Source organism: Myotis yumanensis, unplaced genomic scaffold (assembly GCF_028538775.1).
Source record: "Myotis yumanensis isolate MYYU_CA2020_CCGP unplaced genomic scaffold, mMyoYum1.0.hap1 SCAF_9, whole genome shotgun sequence".
Classification (NCBI taxonomy): domain Eukaryota; kingdom Metazoa; phylum Chordata; class Mammalia; order Chiroptera; family Vespertilionidae; genus Myotis; species Myotis yumanensis.
In genome coordinates, this window is record NW_027223760.1 from 77384184 (window position 1) to 77406355 (window position 22172).

Genomic DNA, 22172 nt, shown 5'->3' on the forward strand with positions numbered 1-22172 from the left:
GCGCATGCGCGGAATGGGGGCGGGACTCGGCCGCCGCGTAGAAGGCTTCGGGGTTTGCGGCCATGCTGGTGCTGGTGGTTCCGCCGTGGCCTGCAGCCCGGGCGCTTCTCCGGAGCTGTTGGCAACGACTGCAGTGGAAACTTCAGCAGATCCGGCCAGGCTTTCCCAGCCCTCCGTGGGGTACGTAACGGAGGTCGCGGTAGAGAAGAGGTGGATGAAGGAACTCCAGGCAGCGGGGTGGATACAGTTCATACGCTGCCCTTCGCCCACGTTTCTGTCCGCGACAGGGGACGTTTTCAGGGACGCTTACTTGGGAACAAGAGACAGTTGTTTTTTCCGCACCCTCTCCGCAAAAGAAAAAGCCCTCCGACACCTTCGTACACGGAATGTGACTGAAGCTCATTAGCTCAGCATCAGGGGCCGCCACTATGGGGATCCTTTGATCTTGCCGTTCCTGTCCTCCCGCACCTTAAAGCAGTTTGTCTTTGTGTGGTGGAGTTCCGTGCAGTTACGTCCTGATCCCCGTGTTTCCCCCGGAAGCTAATTTGAATGGGAAGTGTCTTAGATATTAAAGTTTTATATGTACGTCCTGCTCCATTTCTGAGGTCTGCCCGACGTGGTGATGCACCGGCAGCCGGAAGTGGGCGCCCACTCACCATGGGCCGGAGCCGGCCTGTGGTCCGGGGGGTTATTTCCCCAGCGAGCCCAGCGGACACCACCTTCCAGCTGAGGACACGGGCCGAGCAAGGGCCTGTGCTGTCAACCGCTGGGCGATGCTGAGAGAGACTTGGAGGTTAAAGGGAATACCAGTTTGTTTGTTTTTGTTTATTTGTTTTTAAGTATATTTTATTGATTTTTTACAGAGAGGAAGGGAGAGAGATAGAGAGTTAGAAACATCGATGAGAGAGAAACATCGTTCAGCTGCCTCCTGCACATCTCCTACTGGGGATGTGCCTGCAACCCAGGTACATGCCCTTGACCGGAATCGAACCTGGGACCTTTCAGTCCGCAGGCCGACGCTCCATCCACTGAGCCAAACCGGTTTCGGCAGGAATACCAGTTTTTAAGTGTTGCACAGCCTTGTATACTTTTTTATTTTAATTTTTAAAATGTAAAATTTTTTTTTAATTTATGGATTGATTTTAGAGAGAGGAAGGCTGAGTGAGAGGGGATCAAACCCTCAACCTTGGCCAAACCGGTTTGGCTCAGTGGATAGAGCATCGGCCTGTGGACTCAGGGGTCCCAGGTTCGATTCCGGTCAAGGGCATGTACCTTGGTTGCGGGCGCATCCCCACTGGGGGGCGTGCAGGAGGCAGCTGATCGATGTTTCTCTCTCATTGATGTTTCTGGCTCTCTATCCCTCTCCCTTCTTCTCTGTAAAAAATCAATAAAATATATTTGAAAAAAAAAACCCTCAACCTTGGCTATTGGCCCCATGCTCTAACTAACTGACCCACTCAGCCTGAGCCTGTATATTCTTAAGAGTTCCTAAAATCAAAAGAAATACTGCAAGTCTGAGGAATGGCAAGGAGCGGAGAAAGGAATCTATTTGATTTTATAAACAATTTAGAAAAAAGTGGAAGTTTTTTCAAAAAAGTTGATGGTTACATAAACTAATATACAACGAGTGGTGAGCTAGTTCTTTTTCTTAGAGAACAGACAGGAATCGAGATAAAATATTACGAACTAAGTGACTTATATAGGGCCTGCCAGCTTATATGACAAAGGACCTAACTCAGTTTGAATATAATTTTTTTTAAAAAAAGCCAGTAGGCAGTGCAGTTTTCTCACTAGGTCAGAAGTGCCCTTTGGGACTCTCAGGCTTAGATTTACTTGTAAAATAAGTAGGTGTACTCCCCACCGACAGGATATGGACAAACTCTTGCTAGAATTTCACTGATTTCATTTCAGCAGGTGTCTCTAAGAAAGAAATTATACTTGTGCTTTTTAAACTTGCTTTATGTATGAGCTTTGGTATAATTTAAGAGCTAAGGTTTTCTGTTTAATGTCTATTGAATGTAATATTCTAAATTATCTATAAATATGTCTGTTTTCATATCACTCTTGATTGTTAAGGAGAATTATATTTGAAAATAGTCATTTAGAAACTAAAAACTGATTCTGCAATCTTCATATTTTATTTTGTAGAACCAGCATTAGCGGTCCAAGGTCCGGCTATACTTACAGAATCAGCAAATGATACGAATGGAAGTAAGGAGATTTCCAGCCTTTTGGATAGTATCTTTTGGATGGCAGCACCCAAAAAGAGACGCAGCATTGAAGTTAACCGGTGTAGGAGAAGAAACCCTCAGAAGCTTATTAAAGTTAAGGTAATGTGTTCATTTTTGTAGGTGTACTTTCTCTCATGACTATCACTGCATATCTTCCTTGTCTATTCATATAACCTTTGGGTAAATTATTCTCAAATCTTGTATGTCCACTTACTTCTGGCTTAAATAAAACGCAATGTTCTCAGTATGTGTGTCTGCTGTCGTGTAGCCTAAATAGTAACACAGTCAAGGAGGGAGTTTGGAGCCTGCACAGAGGACTGGATTGTAAAGAGCCTAAATGACTTTTTAATTGTGAGCTGTGCCACTCCTAAGCTATATAATTTCGAACTATTTGTGGGTAAACATTTTAACTGTAGCAGGACCTGAAATTAAAGTTAGAAGCAATAGTTATATTGAACCTTGGTTTTTCTGGCTTTTACATATTTATTCTATTCTTCATTGTGTCCAGTAAAATACTGTGAAGGAAATTCCTTAGATTGGTAATAAAAATAGCTAACATCTATTAAATGACTATGATATACCGAAGATGTGGATTATCTCATCAGTCTAACAGCCCCCCAAAGTAAACAGTGCTTTGATCATTTTTAGGATGAAGAAACTGAGGTAAAAAGAATTTACCTGCTGTCAGGTTTTGAGCCTGGCAGTCTAATTCTTGAGTACAAATTCTTTTCTTTAAATTTTTTTGTGTGTTCCTATCATCAGACAGTTCCAGATCTCCACTCTCCATTAGCTACATGGATACACTGTCTTCATTGACCTAGTACAAAAAATACAGTGTTTATTACCTTTAATCAGTTCATTTATGGCTTTAATAGCTATGTTTGTATTATTGGCATTCCATAGCAGCAGCACAGTGCAGATGAAACTCCAGAACAGAACTTACTATTAAGCTGTTACGTTCATTATTAAACTAAACCTTTAGAACTTAAGCCAAGAAGTGTTAATGAGTCAAAGTTGGGACTAGACTTAAAATCTGGAACTGAAAAATACTTCATTAATTAAACAACAATAATTCATAGAATTGGTTGAGAGAATTTAAAATTTTAGGGACCTATTATCTGATTCCCCTGACTGTTAATTCTGAGGGAAAAGAATAGCTCTTATCCTGTGCATTCATTGAATTGTTTTCTGCTACATGTATTACCCTAGGTGCTTTTTTTTAAAATATTAAATTTATTGGAGTGACATTAGCTAATTAAGTTTCAACTGTACAATTCTATGATACATTATCTGTTTTTTGCATTGTGTTTCCACCACCCAGAATCAAGTTTCCTTCCATCACCATGAATTTGGCTTCCTTTACCTTTCTCTACTTTCTCTACCTCTCTTCTCTGTGAGTGTTTGTTTTGTTTGTTGCTTTCTGTTTTATATCCTACATATAAGTGCAATCATATGGTTTTTGTCTTTTTCCAGCGGACTTACTTCACTTACTATGATATTCTGAAGATTCAAATGGCAGTATTTCATCTTTTCTTATGGTTGAGTAGTAGTCCATTGTGTATATGTACCACATCATCTTTATCCAGTCATCTACCAAAGGACACTTTGGTTGTTTCCATGTGAATAATGCTGTAATAAACATATGGGTAAATATACATCTTACAAATAAATGTTTTCAAATTTTTCAGGCCAGTACCCAAAGAGAGATTGCTGGGTCATATGGTACCTCAATTTTTAATTTTTTGAGGACCCTCAAATTTTTTTCCATAGTCTTTATACCAATTTACTTTCCCACCAGCAGTGTATGAAGGTTTCTTTTTCTCCCCGTCCTCCAACACTTGTTTTTATTAATTGGTTTTAGAGAGAGAAACATCAATTTATTGTTCCACCCATCCACGCATTCATTGGTTGATTCTAGTATATGTCAGGACCAGGGATCGAACCCACAATTTTGGCATATTGGGACATTGCTCTAACCAACTGAGCTACCCAGCCAGGGCTCTTTGTGGCTTTAATTTGGATTACCCTTATCACTAGTAAAGTTGAGCATCTTTTCATATATCTGTTGGCCACTTGTATGTCTTACCGGAGAAAAATGTCTGTTAGGTGCTCTGCCCATTTTCTAATTGATTTTTTGTTCAGTTGTATGAGTTACTTTTATATTTTGGATATTAGCCTATTATTAGAGGTATTGTTTGCAAATGTTTTCTCTCATTCAGTTGGTTGCCTTTTTGTTTTGTTGGTTTTCTTTTGCTGCTCAGGAGCTTTTTAGTTTGATGTAGGGGTCTTTTGCCTTAGGGGTTGACTTCATAAAATCCTTTCTCAGATCAAGATCCATAAGTTTAGTACATATGCTTTCTTCTATGTATTTTACTGTTCCAGGTCTTATAGTTAGGTCTTTGGTCCATTTTGAGTTCATTTTTGTGTATGGTATCAAATAGCAGTCTTTTCTTTTGCATATGAGTTTCCAATTTTTCCAGCACCATATATTGAAGAGGCCTTCTTTTCTTCATTGTATGTTTTTGGCTCCTTTGTAAAAAAATTAGTTTTCCATAGATATGTGGGTTTATTTCTGGGCTCTCAATTATATTCCATTTATCTGTGTGTCTGTTTTTCTTCCCACTGTTTTGATATTATAGTTTTGGAGTATAATTTGAAATCATGGAGTGTGAGACCTCTGGCTTTGTTCTTTTTCTCTCAGGATAGCTTTGGCTATTTGGGGTCTTTCGTGATTCCCTACCAATTCGATGATTTTTTGGTTCTATTTCTTTTTATAATGCCATTGGGATTTTGATAGGGATTTCATTAAATCTGTATATTGCTTTAGGTGTTATGGCCATTTTAACTGTTGATTCTTCCAATCCATGAATATATAATACCTTTTCATTCCTTTGTGTCTTCTTCAGTTTCTTTCAGTGTTATCTCTAGTTTTCAGTGTACAGGTTCTCACTTCTTTTGTTAAGTTTATTGCTAGGTATTTTATTTTTGTCTGAGATTTCAAACTCACTGAGGAAAGCAGTGAGTTTTTGTAGATTGATTTTGTATCATGCCACTTTGCTGTATTTGTTTATTGTTCCTAATAGTTTCTGATGGAGTCTTTAGGGTTTTTTAATGTAAATAATCATGTTATTTGCAAAAAGTGACAATTTTACTTCTTCATTCCCGATTTGGATGCCTTTTATTTCTTTCTCTTGCCTGATTGCTCTGGCTAGGACTTCCAGTACTATGTGAATATCAGTGGTGTGAGTGAACATCCTTGTCTTGTTTCTGATCTTAGAGGACTATATTGTCTTCATTATTGAAAATACTAGGGGCCCAGTGCACGAAATTTGTGCACTGGTAGGGTCCCTAGTGGCTGCCGGCTGCCAGCCGTGTATTCCCTCCCTTCCGCCAGCTACCTGCCACCACCGGCCAGGGCCTCCCTCCCTTCCCCTGGCCGCCACCGCTGCCAGCTGGGTCTTCCCTCCCTTCCCCCGGCCAGCCCCATCCCCTGGTCAAACTCCCGGACAACCTCCTGGTTGAGGGGACAATTTGCATACTATGCTTTTATTATATAGGATTACAGGTGCCCCCTTTTTGCCCCCATTGACCCACTCCCCCCACCCCAGGCCTTCACAGCACTATTGTCTATGTCTATGGGTTATGCATATCCTATATAATAAAAGCCTAATATGCTGAGTGTATGACCGTTCGTTTGACCAGTCGCTATGATGCACACTAACCACCAGAGGGCAGATGCTCCAACCTGTAGGTTAGCTTGCTGCTGGGGTCCCACCAATTGGGACTGGACGAGATGAGCCGGACACTCCCTGGAGCCCTCCCACAGTCCCTCCCCGGCCCCAATCATGCACCAGTGGGGTCCCTCAGCCCGGCCTACACCCTCTCGCAATCCAGGACCCCTCAGGAGATGTTGGAGAGCCAGTTTCAGCCCAATCCCCACAGGCCAAGCTGAGGGACCCCACCAGTGCACAGTCCATACACCGGGCCTCTAGTATGCATATAAGTTCTTTAGTTAATCTCTTTCCACCCACCCCGCTACTCCTTCCCTCAGATTCATCAGTCTGTTCCATGCTTCCATGTCTCTAGATCTGTTTTGCCCATCAGTTTATTTTGTTCATTAGATTCCACATATAAGTGAGACCATGTGATACTTGTCTTCCTCTGACTGGCTTATTTCGCTTGGCATAATACTAACCAGGTCCCTGCTGTCTCAAAGGGTAAGAGATCCTTCTTTTTTACATCTGCATAGTATTCCATTGTGTAAATGTACCACGGTTTTTTTATCCACTCATTTACTGATGGGTACTTGAGCTGTTTCTAGATCTAAGTATTATAAATAGCACTGCTGTGAACATATTGGGTGCATGTATTCTTTCTGATTGGTGTTTTTGGATTCTTCGGATATATTCTAAGAAGTGGTATCACTAGGTCAAATGGCAATTCCATTTTTTAATTTTTAGGAAACCTCATACTGTTTTTTATAGTGGCTGCGCCAGTCTGCATTCCCACCAGCAGTGCACTAAGGTTCTCTTTTCTCTACATACTTGCCAGCGCTTGTAATTTGTTGAGTTGTTGAGTTGAGAGTTTCTTATGTATCGCCTTATTATGTTGAGATACTTTCCTTCTATTTTGAGTTTTTTTGAGTGTTTTAGTATAAATTGATGTACCTTCTCAAATGCTTTTTCTGCACCTATTGACAGGATCATATGATTGTTATCCTTTATTTTGTTAATGTGATTTATCACATGGATCAATTTGCACTCTACTTGATAGTGATGTATTATCTTTTTATTTTTATTTTTTTAATTTATTTTTTTATTTTTTAATATATTTTATTGATTTTTCACAGAGAGGAAGGGAGAGAGATAGAGAGTTAGAAACATCGATGAGAGAGAAACATTGATCAGCTGCCTCCTGCAAATCTCCCACCAGGGACGTGCCCGCAACCCAGGCACATGCCCTTGACCGGAATCGAACCCGGGACCCTTCAGTCCGCAGGCCTACGCTCTATCCACTGAGCCAAACCGGTTCTGGCGTATTATCTTTTTAATGTATTGTATTTTATTTACTTGTATTTTGTCTGGGATATTTGTATCTATATTTATTAAAGATATTGGCCTGTAATTTTTTTGTGTGTTGTCCTTGCCAGGTTGGTTGGTTGGTTGGTTGGTTTTTTCTTGCCTGATTTTGATATCAGGGTCATGTTGGCCTCATAAAATGTCTCTTCTTCAATATTTGCAAGAGTTTAAGGAGGATAGCTATTAAATCTTCTGTGACAGTTTGTTCACGAGTGAAGCCATCTGGTCCTGGACTTTTACTTTGGGGGAGGTTTTTTATGACTATTTCAATTTCTTTACTGTTGATCAGTCTATTTATATTTTTTAATTCATCATGATTCAGGCAAGGAAGGTTAAATATTTCTAAGACCTTGTCCATTTCTTTTAGGTAATCAAATTTGGTAGAATATAGTGTTTCATAGTATCCTTCTATGGTCCTTTGTATTTCCCTGGTTTCCAGTATAATGTCTCCTCTTTCATTTCTGATTTTGTTTGAGTCTTTTCTTTTTTCCTTATTGTGTAAAGGCAGACATTTCCCAGTTTTATTCATCTTTATTTCCTTTCTTCTACTGACTTTGGGTTTCTTTTGTTATTCCTTCTCTAGTTCTTAAAGGTGAAATATTAGGTTGTTTATTTGAGATTTTTCTTGTTTCTTGAGGTCTGCCTGTAGTGCTATAAACTTTCCTCTTATTACCACTTTTGCTATATCCCCCAAATTTTTTTTTTTTTATTACTTAAAGCATTACAAAGGGTATTACATATGTGTCCTTTTTTCCCCCCCACCCTTGACAAGCCCCTGCCCTCCCTTACCCCCCAGTGTCTTATGTCCATTAGTTATGGTTATATGGATGCATACAAGTCCTTCGGTTGATCTCTTACTCCCCTCCCTCCTGTCCCCCAACCCTCCCTGGCCTTACCACTGAAGTCCGACAATCGGTTTGAGGCAGCTCTGCCACTGTATTTATTATTGTTCAAAAGTTTGTAATGGTCTTAATTATCCATGAAAGAATGAGATCATGTGGTATTTTTCCTTCATTGACTGGCTTGTTTCACTTAGCATAATGCTCTCCAGTTCCATCCATGCTGTTGCAAATGGTAAGAGTTCCTTCTTTTTAACAGCAGCATAGTATTCCATCGTGTAGATGTACCACAGTTTTCTAATCCATTCATCTACTGATGGGCACTTAGGCTGTTTCCAGATCTTAGCTATGGTGAATTGTGCTGCTATGAACATCTGGGTGCATATATCCTTTCTGATTGGTGTTTCTGGTTTCTTGGGATATATTCCTAGAAGTGGGATCACAGGGTCAAATGGGAGTTCCATTTCCAATTTTTTGAGGAACCTCCATACTGCCTTCCATAGTGGCTGCACCAGTCTGCATTCCCACCAGCAGTGCACAAGTGTTCCTTTTTCTCCACATCCTCTCCAGCACTTGTCGTTTGTTGATTTGTTGATGATGGCCATTCTGACAGGTGTGAGATGGTACCTCATTGTTGTTTTGATTTGCATCTCTCGGATGATTAGTGACTTTGAGCATGTTTTCATATGCCTCTTGGCTTTCTGAATGTCCTCTTTTGAAAGGTGTCTATTTAGATCCTTTGCCCATTTTTTGATTGGATTGTTTATCTTCTTTTTGTTAAGTTGTATGAGTTCCCTATAAATTTTGGAGATTAAGCCCTTATCAGATATGACGTTGGCAAATATGTTTTCCCACGAGGTGGGTTTTCTTGTTGTTTTGTTGATGGTTTCTTTTGCTGTGCAGAAGCTTTTTATTTTGAGGTAGTCCCATTTGTTCATTTTCTCTTTAGTTTCAACTGCCCTAGGAGCTGTATCAGTGAAGAAATTGTTTTGGCATATGTCTGAGATTTTGTTGCCTTTGTATTATTCTAGAATTTTTATGGTTTCCTGTCGTACATTTAAGTCCTTTATCCATTTTGAGTTTATTCTTGTGTATGGTGTAAGTTGGTGGTCTTGTTTCATTTTCTTGCATATATCTGTCCAATTTTCCCAACACCATTTATTGAAGAGACTATCTTGGCTCCATTGTATGTTCATGCCTCCTTTGTCAAAAATTAATTGAGCATATTGGTTCGGGCTATTTCTGGACTCTCTATTCTATTCCACTGATCTATATATCTGTTCTTGTGCCAGTACCAGGCAGTTTTGAGAACAGTGGCTTTGTAATACAGCTTGTATATCCCCCAAATTTTGTTATGTTGTATTGTCGTTCTCATTTGTCTCTGTAACTTTTTGTTGTTGTTAATACTCATCCAAGGATACTGTTTCCATTGATTTTTTTCCTTTTTTAAGAGAGAGTGGAAAGGGGTTAGGGAGGGGAGAAGGGAGGAAGGAGAGAGAAACATTGGTGTGAGAGAAACACATCGATTGGTTGTCTCTCGTATGCACTCCACCAAGGCCAGGAAACGAACCTGTGGCCCTTTGGTGAGAAACATCGATAGGTCACCTCCCTCATGCACCTTGACTGGGAATCAAACCCACAATCTGGGTGTGTGCCCTGACCATGAATCAAACTCGCCACCTTTTGGTGTACAGGACGATGCTCTAACCAACTGAGCCATACTGGCCAGGGCTGAAATCTCTTTTGTTGTTGTTGTTGTTTTATATTTGAGACTTCACTGTTCAGTAGGTTGATAAGTAGAGATCTTTCTTTTGTTTTCCAGTAGGTGTTGCTGAAGCATAACTCACAGTTGCATAGCTGCCTCCCCTCACCCTCCCAGAGCTTACAGCAGCCCCAGCAGATGCTGTAGCAGTAGCACTGGATGTGTCGATGACAGCACATTCTCTCTGCAACACTGAAGACTAGAAGGGCAGAAGTATTTCTCCGAGTGTCAGGCACACACTGCAGCTCAACCCAGTGACGGGCTTCTGGGATCTCTGTGGGGTGGTGGTGTCTTTGCTATGGAATATGACCTATATTCCCTGGGGAGGTGGGCATCCCTTATCTCGGCACCACCCCCATGGGGGATGTGGTAGGCGATGGGCCTCTGGGCCTGTGAGATCCCGACACTGCCTCCTGCAACTAGATGCTGCTAGCAGTGTTGTCCTTTCTGAGGTGCCTCCTCCCAGGTGCCTCCTCCAGGCTCCACTGCAGTGGGTGGGGTTGGTGGGTGGGAAAGGTCTGTTCTTGAGTTTGTGGCCTTGCTCTCCTTCCAGTAATGGCGGCTGCCTGACCTCAGCTGCCATATCTCTGCCCTGTCATTAGGTTAAGCTGCAGTATGTTCCTGCTGCTTAGAGTTGGATGTCTCTGCCCCGCCAGTCCTCAGGGCTGCGGAGAGAGTGCACTGTAACCCTGTACCTCCCCTGCTACCTATCTGCAGCTGCCCCTGTGAGTTTTGGAAGGGTGAGGAAAAGCCGCTCTGCATCTGTGGCTTTGTCTTCTGCCCGGTAATAGCAACTACTAGACCACAGCTGCCACACTTTTGTATTCCATCTCTGCCCTTCACTGGGCTTTGCTGCAGTGTTTACTGGTCACTCAGGAGGAATGTTGATTCTGACTCTGTTCCTTAGGGCTGCCGTGTGTGCGCTGTAACCCAACACTTTTCCTACTACTGAGGGGCCATAGTGAGCTCTGGGCTGCTGCTTTGATACCCATGTCTGGCCTTCCTCCTTCCCTCCTCCCCTTTCCCCTGAGATACACCCACCTTCAGATGTTTCAATGCATGCATCTCTCAGCTGTGTTTATGTGTTGAGCAGAGAATCCTCTGTTGCATTATAGCTGTCGAACTTGTAACTTCAAGGGGAGAGCCCTGGAGGTCCTCATGCGCATCCTGCTGATGTCACTCCTATTTTCCTTTATATTTCAAACCTACTTTTAAACACGTCAAAAAGACTTCTTTAAAGGTTGTCATTTTCTCATTAAAGTTGGGTAGATATGTGTAAAAACTCATTAAAATACCCTCCATTTATAACAAGACAGGGAAGTTTTACATTAAGGAGTAATCAATGTACCTATGTTAAAAAAGAAAATTACACCATGTACCAACTATACTTCACATAGGGATTTGAGTTATACTGTGATAAATCAGAGGAAGCCAGCTTGTAATGTGTCTATCATTTTGTTTTTCTGAAGATAAATTGAAAGGAAAAGTTAATTTTTTTGTATTGTATGCTTAGCATTTGAAGATGTGGAATGAAATAGAGTACCGTTTTAACTAATATGACTGCTGTGTAGATTCAAAATCAGTGGACCTGAGTTGTAGTCCCAGTTTTTCTACTAACTCAAACTCAGTGTTGTTTGTCCTCAGTTTTTCTATTAAAGTGAGGTTGAACCAGATGGTATGTGACCTCTCATGCAGAAAACTTAAATATAAGCATCACTCCTATCAGTAATTTTTTGTTCATTATTTTGCCTCTTGTTAAACTATGGTTTTTTTGTTGTTGTTGATTTTTTTTATAGCACAACATAGACGTTTGTCCTGAATGTGGTCACCTGAAACAGAAACATGTCCTTTGTGGCTATTGCTATGAGAATGTGCGCAAGGAGACTGCAGAAATCAGAAAAGAGATGGGGAAACAAGAAGGAGGCCCTTTTAAGGCTCCTACCGTAGAGACCATGGTGCTGTACAGGGGAGAGACACCATCTGAACAAGATCAGGGCAAGAGGATCATTGAGCGAGAAAAGAAGCGACCATCCTGGTTCACCCAGAATTGACACCAGAGATGTTTAAAAAGGGTAACTTAACGTAAAACATTTCTCCTGGAAAAGAGGAAGTTTTTTTATTTTTTATTTTTTGTCTTAAAATCATCAATATAGCTTAAAACATTCTTCATAAGATGTTTTGTGTGGGTAATTTGAAGACTATATCGGGAATAAAATCAAAATGTTTGTGCAGAGACTCTGGATTTCTATGTTTATTTCTATTATAAGGTTTTAAGTAAAGACAAAACAATAAAATAATTTACAATTCATACCAAGAGTTCTGTGTTTGGCTCTGATTTTGTTTGCCAGTGTTTTTTCTTACACAAGTATACTTACACAAATACTTTTGTTTAAGTAACACCTGGAAGTAGTTTATTATTTTAATTCTGGATATTGTTTTTTAAGATGGTAATTCTAGCAATAAGAAAAGGTTTGTTCTTGTTTGGGGTTTTTTGTTTTGTTTTTGAAAACTAAAATTGCCTTTGGTGGAATTTATATGGGATGCATTATGTTAATTAGAAAAAATAGTTCTTGACATTTTACATGAAATCAAAATAACATTTAGAATTCATTAAATAGCTCATGAGATTTGTAATTTATTGTTTTGGGAGAAAGACTTTTAAAAGGAGATGTGAGTGAATTCAAAGTACACAGAAAGTGTGCTAAGGATGTTGCCTTTACATTTTCCTTTTAGTGTGTCCTTTTAGTTTATTTTACATTTTTATCTCTTTGTAGCAATGACCTTTTTAACTTAAAGCAAATAATTTAATATTTCTCTCTCCCTCCTCTATATCTACCCTGAGCCCAAGGTTTACTATATTTTTTCCAAAGTAAGATAACTTATTAAAATACACAGAGATAAGTAAGTTGGGGATTATGGTTAAATGGAAAATCAGTAGACATGATAAAACTCAGGGATATGTTTTAAACAATGCATATAACAGTAGCCTGAATAAGTATTAGAATTAGGCATTTGAACTTCCTTTTCCTTGGAAAGTGTTTACATGGATAAGTCTCTACAAGTAAAGACATGGTCCAGAAATACACCACTATCTTGGTACTAAGACCTGATGGACATTTCTCCCAGATGACTTTACTAATATAATGAGAATTCTGTGAAGGGGTAATCCATGTTATTCCTAGAAGTAAAATGACCAGTTTCATGCGGTATAGTAAGACCAATAATATGTTAAAATGCAATTCATTAAAAGCAAATCCTTAAAACTACATATTGGAATCCCAGTAAATAACTCTTTTAAGGCTTGGCTTGATATGGGCATAAAATTGAGTTTCTAGAGTAGTTATCTGAATATTCTTATTAACGTACTTCTCTGCAGGTACTATTTCTTAGTATCTGACAAGCCTTAAAAATGCTGTTACACTTATTAGGTGTACCAGTTAATAATGCGAATTTTTTTCAATAGATGGAGCTACACATGTGTTGATATATATGTGATTTGATATGTATGCTATTTTGTTGTATTGACAACTAGCTTCAAAACTTCATATGTCAAATTTGCTGAAAGTATTAACATCATAGATATTTTTATGCTTAAAAATGTTGAATTTTGTGCCAAAAAAAGAGCATTTGCGGAAAGTTTTAATTCATTATTTTGAAAAAAAAAGTTATCGAATACTTCGGGAAGCTTATGGTGAACATGCTCCATCTCAAGATACTTGTGAACGCTGGTTTAAACGCTTTAAAAGTGATGATTTCGATGTGAAAGACAACGTCCAGGTCAACCAAAAAAGTTTGAAGACCAAGAATTACAAGCATTATTGGATGAAGATGCGTGTCAAACTCGAAACAACTTGCAAAAGATTAAACGTTGCTCAGCAAACAATTTCCAATTGTTTACAGCAATGGGAAAGATTTTAAAGGAAGGAAAATGGGTGGCACATCAACTGAACGAAAGACAAATGGAAAAGCGAAAAGTCATCAGTAAAATGTTGCTTTAATGGCACGAAAGAAAGTCTTTTTTGCTTCGAATTGTGACTGGCGATGAAAAGTGTATTTATTTTGAGAATCCCAAACGCACAAAATCATGGGTTGATCCAGGTCAACCATCAACATCGACTGCAAGGCCAAATCGCTTTGGAAAGAAGATAATGCTCTGTGTTTGATGGGATCAGGAAGGTGGTGTATTATGAGCTTCTAAAACCAGGTGAAACCATTAATACCGATCGCTACCGACAACAAATAATCAAATTGAACCACCCTTTGATCGTGAAACGACCAGAATGTTCCAGAAGACACAGCAAAGTAATTTTGCTTCATGATGACGCACCAGCACACACTTCAAAACCAGTTAAAGGCATGTTAAAAGATCTTGCCTGGGAAGTATTAACCCACCCGCCGTATTCACCAGACCTTGCTCCTTCAGATTACCACTTGTTCCAATCAATTGCACATGCACTTTCTGAGCAGAACTTCAAAAACATACAAAGAAGTGGAAAATTGGGTCTCTGAATGGTTTGCCTCAAAACAAGAAAAGTTCTATTGGGATAGTGTCCACAAATTACCTGAAAGATGGGGAAATGTGTAGCTAGCAACGGACATTACTTTGAATAAAGCAGTTTTGATGTTTCTCTTGAAATTATCGTGTTTTTTTTTATTACAAAATTCACATTATCAACCAGTACACCTGGTAATTTTAATTTCTTACTGTATTTTTCACTTTTATACTATTTACAAACATTTTCTTAATTTCAAAACGTAATATTTTATTAATTATATTTCACTTTTTATTTATACCTTAATTGTCTTGTGATCAGAGAAGGTACTGTATGCTTTTAATCTTTTATAATTTGTAGAGTCTTGCTACATTACAACTCAATGTATGATCAATATTTGTAAGTGGTTCGTTTGCCCTTGAGCATAATACTTATTCTGCAGTTGTTGGATGCAGTATTCTGAATAGATTCTTTATGTTTAATTTGCTGGTTATATTTTTAAGATTTAAACCCTTACTTATATTTTTCCAGTTTGCTTTAGCATTTACCACTGTCTATTTTTATATCTCTTCCACTTTTTTGTATAAATTATATACTATGTTTATAGATAAATACATGTTCAAAATTGTTATATATTCTGAGTGAACAAAATATTTTCTCATTTTGAGGTGCTTCCCCTCCTATCTAGTAATATTTTTTGTCTTAAAGTCTACTTTGATATTAATATTACTATTTCAATTGTATTTTGGTTTGTGTTTACACATTTTGTACTCATTTATATTGAATATAATATTTTTACATTTCAGTATAACTCCATAACCTATATCATTTCTACTTTTCTCATTCTTGTCTATCTTTTTTTAAAACTATATTTTAGATTAATAAACTCTTGCATTTTTTGGCAGTTTGGAAGATATGCACTCTTTTAGCAGTTGTTTCTGAGATCATAGCCTGTATCCTGACTCATCAGACTTAAATATTACTTTGCAATTTTTACCTTCTTCCTGAGTAACGCAGGACATTAGAACACTTTCGTTCAGTTTTATCTCCTCTTGAAGATGCAATTTTGATTCTGCCTAAAATATAAATCTTAAAATAATAAACAATATTTGTTTTGATTATATATTTATCAATTTCATTCCTTTTGGATCTCAAATTTGCTATTTGAGATAAGTTTTCTTGTGCCATAGGTCAGGTCTGCTAATGATAAAATTATTTCAGCTTTTGTTTTTCTAAAATATATTTAATTCATCTTCATTTTTTAAGGCTATTTTTAAAAATATTTTTTTATTGATTTCAGAGAGGAAAGGAGAGGGAGAGGGAGAGAGAGAAACATCAATGATGAGAGAGAATCATTGATCGCTGCCTTCAGCACCCGCCCCCGAGTGGGAATCAAGCCCCTAACCTGGGCATATGTATGCCCTGACAAGGAACCTCCTGATTCATAGGTCGATGCTCAAACATTGAGCCACACTGGTAGGGCTGAAGGACATTTTTGCTGTAAATTAGGAATCAGAACAACAAAGGTATTATTCCGTTAACATTAAACTTTGTTATTAAAGTAATCTTTCTTACTGCTTTTATGATTTTCCTTTTGCCTTTATTCTCCCTTCTTCTATCCTACCCCAATCCTGCCCACAGCTGTACTCTGATATTTTTAGGTGTACGTTTATTTTTATTTTTCTGGCTTGGGTTTTCTTTGGAATTCTTGAATCTGTAAATTGATGCTTTTTATTAGTCTTGGAAAGTCATTATGTAAGGATTTGTGACTATTTCCTCCATGTTTATTATTTTCTGTGTTTTCCATCCATTTATCTTATGGCTTATTTTGGATATTTTTCTTCTGATCTATGTTATCCATTTCACATTTTTTGCCTTCAAGTTTTTCTAATCTTCTGTAAATCCTGACACTGAGTTTTTAATTTTAGTTATGAGGTATTTTTATTTCTCTTTTTAATGATAGATTTTCTTTTGTTAAATTTTATTATTTATTTATTTTTTAATTTTAATGTTGACATAATTGCAGATGTTCCTCTTTTTCCTGCCCTTTGCCTACCTCCATATACCCTTGCCTCCCCCTCCCTTGGCCTTCACAAAATTATTGTCCGTGTCCATGGTGTATGCCTATATATGTTCTTTACCTAATCCCTTTACCGTCTTTAACCATTCACCCCTTCTTTCTCCTGGTTCCAACCAGTCCCATGTATCCATGCTTCTAGTTCCATTTTTTTCATCAGTTTATTTTGTTCATTAAATTCCACATATTTGTGAGATCATAGTATTTGTCTTTCTCTGACTGGCTTATTTTACTGAGCATAGTACTCTCCATCCATGCTGTGGCAAAGGGTAAAAGCACCTTTTTTACAGCTACATAGTATTCCGTTGTGTAAATGTACCATAGCTTTTTAAAATGTACCACTGCTGGTGGGCATTGGGCTGTTTCCAGGTCTTGGCTATTGTAAGTAATGCAGCTATAAACATAGGGATACATATTCTTTCTGATTGGTGTTTTGGGATTCTTAGGAAATATTCCCAGAAGTGGATGACTGGGTCAAAAGGCAGTTCTATTTTCAATTTTTTGAGGAAACTCCATACTGTTGTTTGTAGATTGATTGATAGTAGCCGTTCTGATACGTGTGAGGTGATACCTCATTGTAGTTTTTATTTGCATGTCTCTGATGATTAGTGACCTTAAGCATTTTTTCATATGTCTATTGGCCATCTGTATGACTCATTGGAGAAGTGTCTATTTAGGTCCTTTGCCCATTTTTTAATTGTATTGTTGGTCTTCCTGGTGTTGAATTGTGTAAGTTAAAATATATTTTGGAAATTAACCCCTTATCAGATATATCATTAGCAAATACGTTCTCCATACAGTGGGTTCTCTTTTCATTTTGTTGATGGTTTCTTTTGCTGTGCAGAAGCTTTTTAGCTTGATGTAGTCCCATTTGCTTATCTTTGTCTGAGTTTCCCTTGCCCCCAGAGACATACCAGCAAAAATATTGCTGCAAGAGATGTCTGAGATTTTGCTGCCTATGTTTTCTTCTAGGATTTTTATGCTTTTGCTGCTTACATTTAAGTCTTTTATCCATTTTGAGTTCATTCTTGTGAATGATGTTTTTTATTTCTATAATTATATCTTATTATTTTCAAAGACATGTTTTTTTGTTTTCTAGTTCTGTGCAGAAATATTTAAAACTTGTTTTGCTTATGGACAAAATAAGATTATTTATTTTAAAGTGTATGTCTACTAATTCCAAAGTCTGGAGCTCTGTATATTTCTTTCTAATGTCTGTTGTTTCTGGTGGTTCTCCTTGATGTAGTATTGACTCTTATTCTTACTTGTTTTTTTTTTTGGTGGTGTGGTTGTTGTGGCAGAGGGGTTCAAAATTGTATTTGGAAAAGTATAGAAGTTATTTGAGGCCTGAAGTCATGTCATTTTCCTCCAAAGACAATTTTCACTTGCTTTTGCCAAGTCCCTGTGGGGTCTTAACCATCCAGTCTCATGTCATATCATATTTAGTATTTAAAATTTCTGGGCCGCTCTCAGATGATTTGAAGCTGGTATATAGTCTGAATTAGCACTAGTTTACTCTCAAGTGTTGTTTAATCTTAGGGTACAATCCTCTAGGGCCCAAATCCAGAGCATATGTAGTTTATGAGGGACTCTCCCTTTTAGTGGTCTTAAAGTCTTACTTTTTTCTCTGAAACTCCATGAGGCTGTGGAAATATTGATTTGGATTGGCAATGGCAATTGTCCCTGGGCAAAAAGACATCCCCAATGATAAGCTTACCTTTCTGTTTTTTGGTTTTAGATTTTTCTTTGTTTTGCTTTGGTTTTAATTTTTGTTGCTGTCTTTTAGACTTGACTTAGCAACCTTTACATTTTTGTCAGGTCTGTAATAACTTTGTCAACTGCTGATTGTTGGTATCAATTCAAATGCCAAAAGGAATCTCCCATTTGGGGTGTGGTGAAGAAGGAAGCTTTCTTTTAAAAAAGAAAATATTTTTATTGATTTCAGAGAAGAAGGGAGAGGGAGAGGGAGAGGGAGAGAGAGAGAGAGATCAATGATAAGAGAATCGTTGATTGACTGCCTCCTGCACACACCTTTCTGGGGACTGAGCCCACAACCTGGGCATGTGCCCTGACTGGGAATCCAACCATGACCTCCTGGTTCATAGGTCGATGCTCAACCACTGAGCCACACCAGCTGGGCAAGGAAACTTTCTTTAGTGCAAACAACTAGACGGTAATACAGCATGGCTGTGAAAACAGCACTGCTGTGGAACAGTATCTTGATAGTGCTACAGTACAGCTGCTGTGAAAACAGCAAGGTTGTGAGGCTGTTCAGTTCTGCTCTGGGGAGACCTTTCAGTTTTGCCCCAGAAACTGGAAATTCAGTCTTTCATGGAAAGTGGGCTCTGCAGTCAGAGGGAAGCTGGCCTATATAGACAGAAGTTCCCACCCATGGTCCCTGATTGGTCAGAATAGACCTGCTCTGAGTGGTCAGAGCTGCACAGCTCTGATTGGGGAAATCCTAAGGTTGTAGGACTCCAGGAACTTCTTTTGGTTTATTTATTTATTTATTTTTACATTTAAATTAATTTTCCCCCTCTATACCCTCTTCCACCCCACCCCCACCCCCTAAAGCTGTCTGTATGCTCTCTGTCTATGAGTCTGTCTCTGTTTTGATTGGTAGTCCAGTTTGTTCATTAAATTCTACATATCAATGAAATCATATGGTGCTTGCCTTTCTCTGACTGGCTTATTTCACTTAGCATAATGTTTTCCAGGTCCATCCATGCTGTCACAAAGGGTGAAATTTTCTTCCTTTTTACAGACAAGTCGTAGTCCATTGTGCAAATGTACCACAGCTTTTTTATCCACTTGTCTACTGATAGATACTTGGGCAGCTTCTAAATCTTGGCTATTGTAAATAATGCTGTAATGAACATAAGTTCACATATATTCTTTCAAATTCGTGTTTCAGGTTTCTTCAGTTAAATTCCCAGAGTAGAATTGCTGGGTCAAAGGCAGTTCCATTTTTAATCTTTTGAGGTAACTCTATACTGCTTTCCACAGTGGCTGCACCAATCTGCATTCCCAACAGTGCACGAGGGTTCCAGGAACTTCTTTATGAGGACTAGCTCAGAAGGCAGTAACACAGTGCAGGCAGGCAGTCTAGCTGTGCAGAGGCAGGCAATTTAGTGCAAAGGCGTTTCAGTGAAGTGCAGTTTGTGTGAAAGTTCCTTGTGCAGAAATAGTTGCTAGGTTCTACTTTTTTTTTTTTTTTAGCCCAGGTAACCATCAGGAGCCCTTCTTAGTCCTCAGGGTTTACAACTTCAAGCAGATTTATTTTATCATGGTAAAATGTACACAACATACAATTTACTATTTTAACCATTTTCAAGTGTACAATTAGTTCAGTAACAGTTAGTGCACTCACATTGTTGTACAACCATCACCACTGTTCATTTCCAGAACCTTTTCATCATCCCAAACTGAAACTCCGTGTCCATTCATAAGTTCCCATTCCCCTTTCCCTCTATTCTCTGGTAACCACCACTCTTTCTATTTCTATGAATGTTACTATCTTTGGTACCATATATAAGTGGAATCATACAGTATTTGTCGTTTTGTGCCTGACTTACTTCACTTAGCATAATGTCTTCAATGTTTATCTATGTTGTAGCATGTGTCAGAATTTCATTCCTTTTTAAAGCCAAAAATATTCCATTGTATGTATATACCCATTTTGCTTATCCATTCATCCATCAGTGGACATTTGGGTTACTTCCACTTTTTGGCCATTATGAATAATGCTGTTATGAACACAAGTCTGTAAATATCTCTTTAAGACCCTGCTCTGTTCTTTTCAGTGTATTACCAGAAGTAAAACTGGTGGATCATATAGTAGTTTTATGTTAATTTTTTCAGAACCTCCGTATCGTGTTGCACAGCAACTGTACCATTTTACATTCCCACCAACGATACACAAGAGTTCCAATTTCTATACATCCTCCCAACACTTGTTTTCTTTTTTTGTTTTGTTTTTGCTTTTAAATAATGGTCAATCTAATGGATGTGACATGGTATCTCATTGTGGTTTTCATTTGTTCTTCTCTAATGATTAGTGATTTTGTATACCTTTTCATGTGCTTCTTGGCCATTTGTGTGTCTTCTTTGGAGAAATGTCCACTCAAGTTCTTTACCTTTTTTAGATTGGGTTGTTTGTCTTTTTGTTATTGAGTTTTAGGAATTCTTTATATATTCTGGATATTAGTTCCTTCTATTGGTTGCCTTTTTACTATGTTTTTTTTAATGCATAAAAGGTTTCTAAAAATTTTGATGAAGTTCACTTTATCTATTTTTTTCTTTTATTGCCTGTGTTTTTGTTGTCATATCTAATAAATCATTGTCAAATCCAATGTCATGCAATTTCCCCCCTATGTATTCTTCTACGAGTTTTATAGTTTTAGCTCTGTCCTATTTTGGGTCTGGTTTAAAGTAAGGGTCTGACCATTTTTTTGCATGTAGATATCCAGTTTCCCATCTCCACTTGTTAAAAAGATTGTCCTTTCATTATTGAATAGTCTTGGAACCATTAAGTGAATTTTTACGCTCTCTATCATGATCCATTGGTCTATTTGTCTGTTTTTATGCCATTACCACAATGTTTTGATTAGTAAATCTTTGTAGTAAAGTTTGAAATCAGGAAGCGTGAGTCCTCCAACTTCTTTTGTGTGTGTTCAAGATAGTCTTTGCAATTTAGGGTCTCGAGATTTCATTTGAATTTTAGGATGAAATTTTCTATTTCTGCAAAGAAAAGTCCTTGGAATTTTTATGGAAATTGCATTGAATTTTTTGATTACTTTGAGTAGTATTGACATTTTAACAATATTAAGTCTTTCAGCCTATGAATATGGTGCTTTTCCATTTATTTATGTCTTTTGTAATTTCTTTCAGCAGTGTTTTATAGTTTTCAGTGTGCGAGTCTTTCATCTTCATGGTACAGTCAAGCAAATTTTATATTTTTTTCTAGCATTCAAATTTTTTGTCAATTTTTAATATATCTTTATTGTTGAGAATATGACAGTTCCCCCTTTTCTCTCTCTCATTGCCCCCCCCCCCCCTTCACCTGGTTCCCTCCCCACCCTAGGCCTTTACCACACTATTGCTGTAACCATGGGCAATGCATATATGCATATAAGTTCTTTGGTTAATCTCTTCCCACCTCTTCCACCGAGCCAAACCGGTTTCGGCAACCACAGTTTTTTTATCCACTCATCTATTGTTGGGCCCTTGAAGATGGAACTGGAATTTAGATTCCTGTTTGCCTGACTCCAATGTCTATTCTTGCCCTTTATACCACACACTGTGCTAAAACCAGATTCTAAACTGACTTGAAGTCATTTGTGGATTTGTATTCGATTCCTGGTTATTTCCTTAATGTTATGTTATTACAAGGGGTCCCTCGGCTTGGCCTGCGGGAATCAGGCCAAAACCAGCTCCCCGACATCCCCCGAGGGATCCCAGATTGTGAGGGTGCAGGCCAGGCCGAGGGACCCCACTGGTGCACAATCAGGCTGTGGAGGGACCACGGGAGGGCTCCAGGGCATGTCCAGCCTGTCTTACCCAGTCCCCATCGGCCAGGACCCCAGCAGCAAGTTAACCTACTGGTCGAAGCATCTGCTAGGCAATGAATACTCAAAATTACAGAAGAGACGTGCACAATCAGAAGGTTGGACGTGTAATAGATATCTGTTGA

The 22172-nt window shown here is 38.4% G+C and overlaps 1 protein-coding gene across 2 annotated transcripts; it reads left to right on the plus strand.

Moving 5' to 3' along the window:
- Positions 1-24: 24 nt before the first annotated feature.
- On the plus strand, positions 25-12226 carry MRPL32 (mitochondrial ribosomal protein L32). 2 transcript variants are annotated; one of them, XM_070424739.1, is made up of 3 exons: positions 25-180; positions 2149-2330; positions 11707-12226. In XM_070424739.1, the coding sequence occupies exons 1-3, from the start codon at positions 63-65 to the stop codon at positions 11959-11961; spliced, it is 555 nt and encodes a 184-aa protein (XP_070280840.1). In that variant the 5' UTR covers positions 25-62; the 3' UTR covers positions 11962-12226. The 2 variants fall into 2 exon arrangements, with proteins under 2 accessions (XP_070280840.1, XP_070280841.1); XM_070424740.1 differs by lacking the exon at positions 11707-12226 and adding an exon at positions 3705-4657.
- Positions 12227-22172: the final 9946 nt, after the last annotated feature.